The following is a 13,303-nucleotide window of genomic DNA, read 5'->3' on the forward strand; positions in this document are numbered from 1 at the left end:
TCCTGAGGCTTGAAGCCTATTTCTTGTCTAATATTTTTTTCCTGACAATATATGAGTCTCTAGGGATGGCTACACTACTTAACCACTAGGTCATATACTCATTCTTGTTTAACTCTTACAACATTTATTCTTAAAACAAGGCGTGACACTTGCTAGGGTTTGTAGCAAAATTGCACAAAATAAAACTGATGCGAGGGAAAGAATTTGAACCTGGGTTTCAAATATTAATTCACTAAAACTTAACCTTCAAACTAGAAACTCATTTATTTATAATTCAAATAATGATAATTGGGCAAGTTGCCCTTTTGGTCACTCCAATTTTACCCCTTTTCCAATTAGGTTCTAACTCAATTAAAACACACTATTTTTAAATTAAACATCGTAATCAAGTTTCGTTTTAGATTAATATAATAAAACTTGATTATATTATTTTAATACTTTAATTAATTAGTTATGACCCTAATTTCGGTATTTGTTTCAAACCCTCGGTTTATTTACAAACGCACAAAAATAACCTTATAAATCAGGACGTGTCCACTCTCAATTTTTACAAACTCGATTCTTCTAACCCCCATTTTTGGCAAAGTTTAGGGGCATATATACCCCCTTTAGCCTTTAAAAATAATAAAAATATTATTACTTGAACCCATGCCATCAATGTTAATAAAAAACTTTCCTTTACCACTCCAGCCAAAACTTTAATCTAATACTTTTACACATTTCAATGATATATGTTACACATTATTTCACCCACATTATTTGTGTATATTGATAATAACGTTGATTGAGTTTATGTCAAAATCAACGATATATATATATATATATATATATATATATATATATATATATACAATTTATTAACATGATAGCATTTTGAACTTCTATAGTTTGGACAAATGCTTTAATAATTATTTGGAATTTTATTAACAATATATTTGAATGATCAAAGAAATTGATATATGTTATTTGTTATTTTGAATATTGTTGTTTTGTACTAATTATACGATGTAAAAATATATTGTATATCGAATATGGTAAAAAATGATTTAATTATGATTTGAAAATTTTTACTTTTATAATATTTAAGTTGTTAAATAAATATTATATTTTAATTATGTTAAACAATTTGAATAACGAATATTATTTTACAGATTACATTAATTATAAACCCATTATATAAAAATTAATTAATAATTAAACACGTAAAATTACATTTATTGTATGTGATATTAAAAGTCAGTATATATAAAAGTATGTGTTTGGAAAACCTTTTGAATTGTCTTATATAGCTTTTGTTGTTCATTGTATTACTGAATGTAATTTTAAATATTTTATTATTTATATTAAGAGTTTTAATTTTACTAAAATAATTGGTTAAAACAAAATTTATCATACTTATAAATAAGAATTATGATTATGTTAAAAAGCTATTACTAAATGAATTTATATAACAAATAAAAATCAGATTTCATATTTCATATTTAAATTATTATATTTCTATTAACCAAAAGAAAAAGAAAAGAAATATATTTTTGTTTATATATTTCATATATAGATTTTATAAACGATACTTTTATAAAATAATTTCACATATTATACTTATATTAATTTTATCTACAAACTATTGTGAACAATTTATTGATTAAAAAATTGAATAATAAAGAAATTAATTTTCAATAAATCAATTTTTATAAATTTTATAAATTAAAACAATATATTCTTAATTACTTTAATTAGTTATTATGTTATCTTACATTAATTATATATATTGAATATGTTTCTTAAAATCTAATAAAAATTAAATGCAAAATATGTAACATTAAAAACTACTAACAATAATGAATATATATATTCATATCATAATCCTCTTGCATTTTTCATTCAACTTTCCATTGGTATCAATCCAGTTCCATCTCACCCTTTGAAGGTAAATTACCAAATCACCCCAACCCCAATAAGAAAGCAAGCTGGCAAAGCACTTGAATGAAATTAGCCTTTAAACTTTACAGCCCATAGTTATAACTATCCTTAACACATTTCCTAAGAACTACACAACAAAATCCAAAACATCAAAAAGTAAAAAATAAAAAAAAGGTTCTTCTCCTCATTTACTTTTTGCATTTCAACTTTGACTGATTTCTCATCTTCTAAAAGCTTTAGAAATCAAATCAACATACCAAAAAAATTCACTTTGCCTTGCCACTGCACACCGCCCTACACATGTATGTAGCACGAACAAAACAAAAACCGTGACGGAAGAGAGCATCTTAAGTCTTTATATAACTACCAAAATCCCTCAATTCCGAGGTCAAAAGAGATTAGTTATCACCTGGAGATATCATTGCCTTCCTACTCGTCCCTGAAACCATGTACGAGGCCCCATCAGCATATCCAGATCTTCCCTGCTACTGCTGATTACGTTTCATCATCAGCTCGTGGAAACTGAGCACTGGGGAATGATCACGTCCAGAAGCACTATTAAACCTGTCAGGACTCCGACTCCGACTGCGTCCCGTATCATAACTATCATGGAAACCACAATCATTCCTGTTCTTACATGACAAGGGGGTGAGAAAATCATATAAATTCAGCAGCAAGTATAGAACATTATAATCACTAAAATTCAAAAACAATAGAGAGAAACAAGACCACCAACATACCTGTCAGAAGACTCGTGACCATATCCACGTCCACCACTTTTCTCATGCCAGCTCGAGGATGTAGAAATTCCTCGACCCCCTCTTCCACCATCCCTACCACCATACCCTGAATCAGTGCGTCCGCCACGTTCACCATCATAGCCACCAGAACTAGGAGCCCATCGTCTAGGCCTTCCCATCCCACCACCACGTGAAGCCATTTCACGAAGTTCTGCAGGCACCTGCTGGTTTGCTCCTTCTAAAACTTTGATGAGATCTGAAGCATGCTTCGAATCCTGATCACCAAAGAATGTAAAAGCCAATCCAGTTGCACCTGCCCTTCCAGTCCTTCCAATCCTATGAACATAATCCTCAACTCCAGTAGGGAAGTCATAGTTGATTACCACCCTGTGAAAGATATTAAAAAATGCAAATCATTATCATGATACACTCGACACAGCAGAAGCAATAAAGTTACTAAACTTTAAAGACCAAGGGTTTCCTGCATTTATCATTTGTGGCTCCTTTGAGCTATAAAGTAAACGCCATGGAACCATGCATCAGAAATCCCAACCCCTACCTGATGTCCTTAATGTCTAGGCCCCGAGCAGCAACATCAGTAGCAACAAGCACTGGCGACCTCCCAGAGCGAAACTGACCAAGCACGTAGTCCCTGTCAGCCTGAGATTTGTCACCATGGATAGAAGCAGCTCCAAACTGACTGAGGTTGCGAGCAAGTTGATCACACATCTTCTTGGTTGAACAAAAGACTATAATCTTGGATCCTGGTTCTTGAGAGCGCAGAATCTGCTCAAGTCTTCTGTGTTTTACCATTGGTGCTAATACTTCGACATTCTGCAGGACACAGAATGATAAATTTCTAAGTGAGTACAAATAAAGGCTACCACTCATTCATAATAAAATTTAAAACTACTAAAGAACTTTCAGATTCTCAAATCTTATTTAAATTAAATAAGGATTAGCAGCAATGAAATCCAAACCTGTGTAATAGACTTGTTTGCCACAAGCTCATCGATATTGCCAATGTTGACCTGAACAGGATTTACCAGTAGATCTGCTGCAATTTTCCGAACTTCCCTTGGCCATGTCGCTGTGTACATTAGAGTCTGCCTACGAGTAGGCACCTCTTTCACAATCTTCCTAATCTGAGGTTCAAAACCCATATCTAACATGCGATCAGCCTCATCTAACACGAGGTAAGAAACTTGCTGGAGGCTGACTCTCCTCATCTCTAGAATATCATTTAACCGGCCAGGAGTGGCAACCACAATATCTACTCCTCTCTCAATTTCTCTCAACTGAGGACCTTTTGGTGCTCCCCCATACAGACACTGCATGGAAACATACAATAACCCACATTAGTAAAATCATGATTCTACCTTCAGCTTTGAAAAGACTTATATGTTACTGAAGTATACCAGAAAGAAATATAAACCTTACTGGAGAAACTAGAAGAAAAAGAAATTACAAAAGAAATGAACAAATTGATTTTGTGATCCAGTCTCAAAGAGTGTGACATACTGTGCACGTAATTCTTGATGAACCACCAAACTTCTGAGCTTCATCTTGTATCTGAGTAGCCAGCTCCCTTGTTGGTGATAATACTAACACAGTTGGACCCATTTGAGAATCATTACCGCACCGCTTGATATGCATAAACCCAGGTACTAGGTAACCCAATGTTTTCCCAGAACCGGTTTTTGCAATGGCCACTATGTCTCTACCTTGCAATGCAATTGGCCATGATTGAGCCTGAATTGGAGTTGGAGCAGAAAACCCAGCATTGTGTACCTGTTAAAAGAAAATAAAATAAAAGGAAAAAAATCCAGCAACTTCTGTGAGCAGAAGTAATGGCCTCAAGACTTATGGTTTTCTTTAGAAGTTATAGTGCAGTGGCTTATGTCAGAAGTAGCATCATCCCCCACATGCAAGCGGCCAACGCTTGCTGATGCAAGCTGGAACAGGAGGAAGCCTCTTCTTCCTTTTAGACCGAGTGGGAGACTGAAGTATCATCTACGGCAGCCCTGGCCACGAACTTAGGTCATTCAGAAAGCCCTTCCCAAAAATTTGTCCACCAAATAAGGGCACTCCAAATGATAAGCATGGCCCCCGACAGAGGGCACCACAGCGTACGATATTAGCTCCTCTGAGGAGCAAATATCGCACCTGCGACAAAAAAGTAAAGATGGCAAAAGAATTAGCATGAGTCTGATGCTCAACATTGGGACCTCCAACAATCTAAGAACTTTGCACGAGAAACAATCAACTTGCATTGCTTGTAACTTACAAGATTCAACTTTCAAGTCCACCAATGTTATAAAGACCAAAAGTTAAAGGATAAGCAGAATAGTTGACCTCTCTAAGTAACTCAGAAGGAAATCCAGTAGATTCAAATGATGAAAAAGGTGGGGGCACCTCATCTCCCTGACAAGAAATAAGAAAAACAATTTGCGTCACAAGGGATAGTAATGCCCCAAGCACAATGAGGTTTTCAGAAGAAAGTGACTGAAAGAACATAAAAATGAGATGATTTATAAACTATTTGTAAATTGTAATCATCAACTAGATACTCACAGTTACTGTTATCTCATGCTGACGGCGATAAGCATCACCAGACAAATTACTTCCCCCAGTCACTGATCCATGTCCTCTAGCAGAAGATACTCCCGACACAGAGCTGGAAGTCACATTAGGCGTATTATGGGAATGAACTGGTCCACTTCTAGCATTCTATGAAAAGTTAAGAACATTAAAAACCTAGGATAGGAGAACAACCATATACATGTATCATATATTCCCACTTCAGATGCTTGAAGTATGTAATTTTGAAAAACCCCGAGCTTTTAAGAATTTCGATAATCAGATATAAAAAGTTAAACGTATCTTGGACAGGAACACATGTCCAAGTCTCAAATCAAAAGTGACAAAAATTTAACAGTTTAACCACCAGAATGACAAGGACCATACTTCAGCACTTAACATGTTCAGAAAAATGTCCTAATTTTCGATTTCACCTAAGATGGACAAGAAAAACCAGATAAATCAAGTGCCCGATTTAAAGAGGACAGAAAGTAAATCAAATTACCTGGTCAGTCCTTGATACTGGCTCAAGTTTGGCTTCACTTCCTCTTCCATCCCGGTCATTTTCTTTGCCAGGACTATAACCACAACGTCCTTCAGAAGATTGCTGAACTTGAACTGAAGAACTTATAGGTGCAACAGAAGGTTTCGGGACAGAATCTGCACTTGTAGGCCTCTCATACTGCGTGACATTTGTTACAGGATTCCAAAAGTATAGATAACCAGTTTTACCATCAACTAGGCCTTTCCATGGTTTGGGTAGGGTGGGGTCTGGCGCAGCATAACGAGGACCAGCAGAAGAGGCAGTTGCAGTGGAAGCCATAGCAAGAAAAGCCACCAACTAAAATCTGCAAGCCCCAAAGTTGCAAAAGGCACAAATAAGAAACTAATATAAAACAACCATGATGACAAACTTAGAAGGTAAATTTCCAGGAGGACCAAAACCATGAGTTAATCTTGCATTGTAGTAAAAAAAATTCCATTTTTAATCAATCATTATTTTTGCGTTGTACCACTTTTGCATTTTTTTTACTACTAGAAAACCAAAAGGCAAATATCAAGATATAGCTAGCATAGCAAACATATAGCAATAAAATAACTTCTAAACCAAACCAAACAGTACAAAATAAAATCAGAGCAACATTAACCAAAGAACAGCTAAGAAATGTAATGCATAAGTTTAAAATTTCTGATATACCCATACCCAAAAATGCCCTGAAAAACATAAAACAGAGCTCAAATGCTCAATCAATATTAAAACTTCAAAAATAATATGAAATGTAACCATGCACCACATGCCTCACATTCAAACAGAACCCAGATTCCAGACCAATATAAGGGGGGAAAAAACAATTCTCTTCTTCACATTTTATCATTAAACAATCTAAACCCTAACTAAAACTCAAACCTAAACCCTAACTTAACCAACCTGCAACAAGGCAAACAAAGATGGGGTAATTTTAGATAAATTAGAATTCAGAACCCCATAAATCCACCAGCTAGAAGAGATCGAAAATGGAACTAAAAAAAACTACAAAAAAAAAGAAAGAAAACCAATGAAAAACAGATCGGGAGAACTCAAGAGAGATAATTATAGAAATGGAAGTACCTTAAATGTATAGTTTCGAGGACGACGAAGCGAGAATCGCTCCCACTGTTTGAGTATTTTCGAGATTTCGTCTTTTTTGCTTCCCTTAAATCTCTTTCTCTTTGGCTGCTTTGTGCTTTACAAACTTCCAAAGAGAAGAGAAAGTGGGAAAGAAGAAGAGACAAAGAAACGTGGGAAGGTAAAACAGACGAATATAATTAGAGACATAAATTATTTTTGGCATAATCACAAATTAAGCTCTTAACATCTATATCTTTTGTCGATTTGGCCCTTATTATTTTTTAGCTAAATTTAGCCATCAAACTTTTAAAAATAGTCGAATTTGACCATCAACTTTTCAAAAAGCATCCAATTGTTATTTTTTAACGGAAATATTGACTAAAACATTGAATTTTTAAACATGCTACCCAGATAGCAATCCAAGTTTGCTTCATGATAACTTTTTTATATATTTTTTTGAATTTTGAATTTATTTTCATTTTGATTATTTTATAATTTTAAATTATTTGTTGACATGCATATAAGACAAATAGTAACATATTAGTATGAAGTACACGTAAATTGTTATGTAAGTTCCCACACTAACATCATTAAAATATTAAAGTTTTAGTCAAATTTTCCATAAAAAAAGTGATTTGATTCTTTTCGAAAGGTCAATCGCCAAATTTAACTCAAAAAAAGAATAATGACCAAATTGAAAAAATATCCAAATGTTGAGGTTAAATTTATCATTATGCCAATATTTTAGGTTAAAATATGTTGTTAGTCTCATTACTTGTATAGAATTTGAGATTTAGTCTTCATACTTTAAAAGTTAAAATTCAATCCTTCTACCTTTTCAGGTTTAAAACCATAGCTCGATCATTATTGTTGTTGATAGTTTCATCAAAATTTGTCAACTTATCATTTTTTTGTGGTAATCATATGACTTGTCATATAAGGATAATTTAATCAAGTTTTCAAGTTGAGAAATTTTGATGAAATTACTAACAATGATGATGATTGGACTAAGAATTTTAAATTGAAAAAGTAGAATGACTAAATTTATAATTTTTGTATTATCTGATTAAATCTCAATTTCTATATAAGTACATAGACTAACAACATATTTTACCTGTTTTTTTTATATGATTGATTATTTTAACACATAGTTGTTGGTTTGGATTTTAGTATGTTCTCTTTTCTTGACTATATCTTGCTTGTCTAATGTTTTTTAGTAGCAATATTTGATTTTCCTTTCAAAAAATGTAAAATGTAAAATGTAAAACTTATATTAGATATTATAATTGTTTAATTCTTTTAAACAAAATGAAAAAATTTCGGTAGAAAAGGTTCCTAAACAACATCATGAGTCAATATAGAATCAAGAACAACAATATTAGAGTGATCCTTGAATAAGCAGTCTATCAATAAATCAGGAGACTCTTCGGATATGTCAAGTCCCTTACTGTAGTTCTACTGAATCTTGCCAACCTATCTACACAAGCATTTTGTTCTTTGTTTATATGATTGAACTTAAGCTACCAGGGTCTTCTACACAACAACTGCACATGACGAATCTTGGCCATTCCATTAAATAATCATAAGCATTGCACAGAAATTGGACCAAAAGAGCATTATCAGTCTCAATCATCACTCATCGATAGCCTCTATCCTATAATAAGTACAAACATTCTATAATTGCTCGAGCTTTTGGTTGGAAAACATATGCAACACATATGTTCTTCGCGAAATTGATAAACCAATCACCGTGGGAATTATGAACTCCTCCACCAACAACTGCTTTTTCATCGTTCAAGCTAATCGAACCATCCATATTCATTTTGATCCAATCAACTCTTGGTGGATGCCAGGCTTTATCATCCATCATAACCCATTTAGGCTGACATGCGTAAGGGCCAACAAGCACCATACTTGCCCAAGAAATACTAGTATATATAACCTAAGTAATGCTACAATGAGAGTCATTGAAAATGTACTCATCCTTGTACTCTCATAATTTGCAAATGCAATTAGGGAAAACAGAGTTCTACTCCACTTGTTCAATATTAATAGTACCTTTATTTCGCAAATTCCAAATGAGTCATTCTTGCAAAGATAACAAGAAAAAAAACTTTAAGACATTTACAAGAAAAATCAGATGACATGCCCTTTTAGCAAAACCACAGTCACGCAAGGCATGCAAACAAGACTCCACTCCAATTGTTGGGAAATGTGCCCATGTTTTAGTAAACATGTAACTATTTTTTATGGATTTGAACGATGAATAAATGAATAAAGTTAATTTCACATTTCACTATTATATATTTTGTGTTCCTGTCTTTCATGTTTTGCATACATAGCAAAATCGTGACAAGCAAATATTAGCTCATTAATTGTCTAAGTTCAAACTGATGATAAGTCGCATTGTAAGAATGTTTAAATTGCAAGAAAGACAACTTACTTCAATAGATAATCTAAACGAGTCTGTAATCCTATAAAATAATCAAAGTGAGCATTTGATTCAAATATTTAGAAGGATTGTAACACCCCCTTACCCGTATTTGACACCGGAATAAGGTACGAGGCATTACCAGAACACATACACTTGTAAACGTATTGAACCGAGTTATAAAATTTCATGTAAATTAAAATTTTCAAATTATTAACATACTTTTATAATTCTTCACTATATATCCTCAAAATATTATATTCATAATAAATAGGGCCTACTAGACCCGATACATACTCATGCAATTCAATGCTTCATTTCCTTTTCATTCATTTCACAATTTCTCATGCTTACAATTCAAATCATATCACTAGCAATTTCCTTTTAATTCACTTACAATTCAATATCATTAAGATCAATACTAATACGTATTTACCATTCATTAACATATTTATGAAATTCTCAATTTTGCAATGAAAATATCATTTTAGCTTAAATAATAACATCAATTCAACTCATCATCCTATTTTTTCGTCATTTTACACTTCAAGTATGAACTTATTATTTCATTACCTTTCCACACCCGTTTCCTATGCTTATCACACAAGACATAAACATATCATTCAACCATAGTTGCAAGCTAGTGCATTGAAACATAATTCTTTTTGGAACTAACTACATGATAAACCATTTCACTAGAGATTACATAATTTAAACCTTACCCCCCTTTTCATGATCACAAGCATATTTCCATTTAGGCACTTACTATTTCGATGCATAACTTATAGATTTAACATGGCATAGTCCCGCCACAACTTGGCCAAAGCCTAAGCATGTATACCAAATATGTCAGCCAAATAAACATATAACATAAGCATTATAAGCATGGATGAGCACAATATTTATTCATGTATCAAACTTACTAACATGTGTTAACTCAATACCCATTCATGGCATTGCTTCATTCCAAATCATATACCAAATATACCATACACACATACTATGAAACTTTATTTTCTCACATGAGCTTAAACCATGACCAATAATGCACAAATATATGCGTAATTTCTATTTCATCGTTTATCAATTATAATCAAGCGTATTACCAATTATACACAAATAATTCATATATTTCCCAATTTTTCCTCCACCTCCTCTCTATTCCCCATCCTTAATGTGTTTAACACACTTAAACAACATTATACATACTTTCACTATTTTCCCATATGAAAATTCAAGCTGACTGTCTGAGTCTGAGTCAATGATTTATTTATATCTCAAGCTACAGAGCTCCAAATTAAGATTCGTTAATTTTCTCCGAAACTAGACTCATATATATTCTTACCATAATATTTTCAGAATTTTTGGCTTATCTAATAAGTACAGTTTATTCTTTAAAGTTCCCCTATTTCACTGTTCGATAATTCTAACCCCTCTTTACTAAAAATTAAATATCTCATTGTACAGAATTCAGATAATGTTCTAGTTTGTTTCTTTTGAAAATAGACTCATTCAGGATTCTAAAAATATAAAGTTCAGACTATAATTATTTTTATACAATTTTTAAAAATTTTCCAAAGTTAGAACAGGGGATTTCGAAATCATTCTGACCCTGTCTCACTAAAATTCAAATATCTCAAAATATATAACTCTATTGCTTACTCTGTTTCCTTTATGTGAAAATAGACTCATTCATATTTAATTCCACATCTATTCAGCTTCTAATTCAATTTCCACTATTTTTAGTGATTTTTCAAAAGCGCACAACTGTTGTTGTCCTAAACTGTTTTGTTGTTAAATTTACTCTTTCATAATTTCATTACTTCATTTCATTGTACCAAAGGGTCGATTAAATATCGAGCACATTGTTCATCACATGGTCTTATTCGATTACACTTAATCGTTAGTGATCACATGTATTTTCACTTAGCCAATTTCCTAATGATAACTTCAGAATAATAACCGTTACACGGTGGATCAGCACATAGCACCACCCTTATAATCAATTATATTCGGTGGAATCAGCACATAACAACCACCTTTATTTTTAATGATTTTCGGTGGAGTCAGCACATAGCAACCACATTTATAATCAATGTTACCCGGTGGAATCAGCACATAGCAACCACCTTTATAACCAATGATACTCAATACACGTAGTAGCCTACACATAGTATTACACACGTGACCATTACTATCACTTTCACAAAATTATAATTTTGCCCCTAGGCTCGTAAAATAATTTTTATTCAATTTCCTTACATTTTAGGCCTAGCCGAACCATTTTCATAACTATAGCAGTCCACAATACTCACTTATTCACACACTTGTAATATATTTTATAACTTTTACAAATTAATCATTTTAGGCATTTTCATCGAAAATCACTTAGTAAAGGACGTTCATCACACCCCAGACATTCATATTCTTCCATAAAACATCAAAATACATGCATATCATTCATGGGTAAGTTTTTAAACACAAACCCTAGTTCAAAATAATGGTAGAAATAGTTAGATCTTGTTACGAGGAATTTCAAAACGTAAAAATCATTAAAAACGGGGCTAGAACGGACTTACAATCGAGCTTGGAAGCTTGAAAAACTCTAGTCATGGTTTCTTCAAGCAAAATTCGGCCATAGCTTGAAGATGGACAAAAATTGGCTTTTACTTTTGTTTTTAATTCATTTTAATAACTAAATGACTAAAATGCTCTTAATGAAAAACTTTGGAAACCTGCCTAACCATGTCCGTTTTTGTCCACCAACTTAACCAATGGTCTAATTACCATATAAGGACCTCCAATTTAAAATTTCATAACAATTGGACACTTTTAACATGTAGAACTCAACTTTTGCACTTTTACAATTTACTCCTTTTTACTAAATTGAGTACCCAAACGTCGAAATTTTCGAACGAAATTTTCACAAAATTACTTCGTGAAATTATAAACCATAAAAATATAATAAAAATAATTTTTTTCCTTGTTGAATTTGTGGTCCCGAAACCACTGTTCCGACTAGGCCCAAAATCGGGCTATTACAAGGATTATTATGTCGTCTACAATTCCAATCAAGAAGATGACTAATCTTGTTTATCAGAGCAGTTGAATCCATGGGTAGAGACATTGATGTACTCTTTGAAAGAATGATACATTGGACTGGACCCAAGTTGAATTAATTATGAATTCATTTGTGAATTAATTCACTTGTGACGTTCATGGTGTGACTTACTTAAATCCTGAGCTAGTCACTAACCATGTGTACATAACTCATGTGCTTTGATATAAGTGGAGGCTTATGCTCTAAAGATGATCGAGCCGATAGCCGATATGTTGGGTACATAACTTGTGTATGGCATAGCTTTACTAGTAACAATGGAATTCATAGCTCGATTAATCAGTTAACAAGATCCTCTCATTGGCATTATGTGGATTGATAAATATGGAATTTGAAAATGGGTTGTTTGTTCTCAAACGAGCAATTTATCACAGTCATTAGTTGACAGTGATCATATTAATCAATTAAAAGACACAATGGTGACAATGAGATAAAATATGATAGTATTGAGTGAAAGGATTTAACTTAAAGGAATCAAAGATATCTTATGAGGGTAACACACATATGGTGAGGTCATTGGACAAAGCAGTTGGGTGAATTATTTTCGTAAAGAGTATACAATAAGGAGTTTTCAATCATGGTACTTATTGTGGACCAACTTCATGATTAAGTAAATTGTGAATTATCAGAACGATGCTTCTGGACATAATTTCAATTATTCGAGCCTAATTGTATATGTCCAATTTGGTCCATCTACTTGCTCAATAAAAGCTCGATCGGATTGCATTTGAATCAAAAGAAAATTCTACGACTTTGGAAATAATTTAATTAAGTCGATTTATTTGATGTGGAATTACATTAGGTTAATATTAGATCTATTGGTGTTTAGGTTAATACTAATTTAGTACTTGCCTCCCTAGGGTACAATCTTCGAAGTACTTATTGACTCTGTTGTAAACTATATT

General features: G+C 32.8%; 1 protein-coding gene across 3 annotated transcripts; it reads right to left on the reverse strand.

Moving 5' to 3' along the window:
• Positions 1–1,827: 1,827 nt before the first annotated feature.
• Positions 1,828–7,008, reverse strand: LOC105768821 (DEAD-box ATP-dependent RNA helicase 46). Of its 3 annotated transcripts, XR_008197775.1 has the most exons (10): positions 6,850–7,008; positions 5,746–6,088; positions 5,235–5,390; positions 5,016–5,084; positions 4,182–4,451; positions 3,641–3,991; positions 3,220–3,494; positions 2,661–3,047; positions 2,330–2,547; positions 1,828–2,214 (listed from the first exon to the last, which is right to left on the reverse strand). XR_008197775.1 is itself a non-coding variant. In XM_012589029.2 (9 exons), the coding sequence occupies exons 2-9, from the start codon at positions 6,061–6,063 to the stop codon at positions 2,406–2,408; spliced, it is 1,968 nt and encodes a 655-aa protein (XP_012444483.1). In that variant the 5' UTR covers positions 6,064–6,088; positions 6,850–7,008; the 3' UTR covers positions 1,828–2,405. The 3 variants fall into 3 exon arrangements, 2 of the variants coding, with proteins under 2 accessions (XP_012444483.1, XP_012444507.1); XM_012589029.2 differs by having other exon boundaries at positions 1,828–2,547; XM_012589053.2 differs by lacking the exon at positions 6,850–7,008 and having other exon boundaries at positions 1,828–2,547; positions 5,235–5,337; positions 5,746–5,895.
• Positions 7,009–13,303: the final 6,295 nt, after the last annotated feature.

This window comes from Gossypium raimondii, chromosome 7, assembly GCF_025698545.1.
Source record: "Gossypium raimondii isolate GPD5lz chromosome 7, ASM2569854v1, whole genome shotgun sequence".
NCBI classification, from domain to species: Eukaryota; Viridiplantae; Streptophyta; class Magnoliopsida; order Malvales; family Malvaceae; genus Gossypium; species Gossypium raimondii.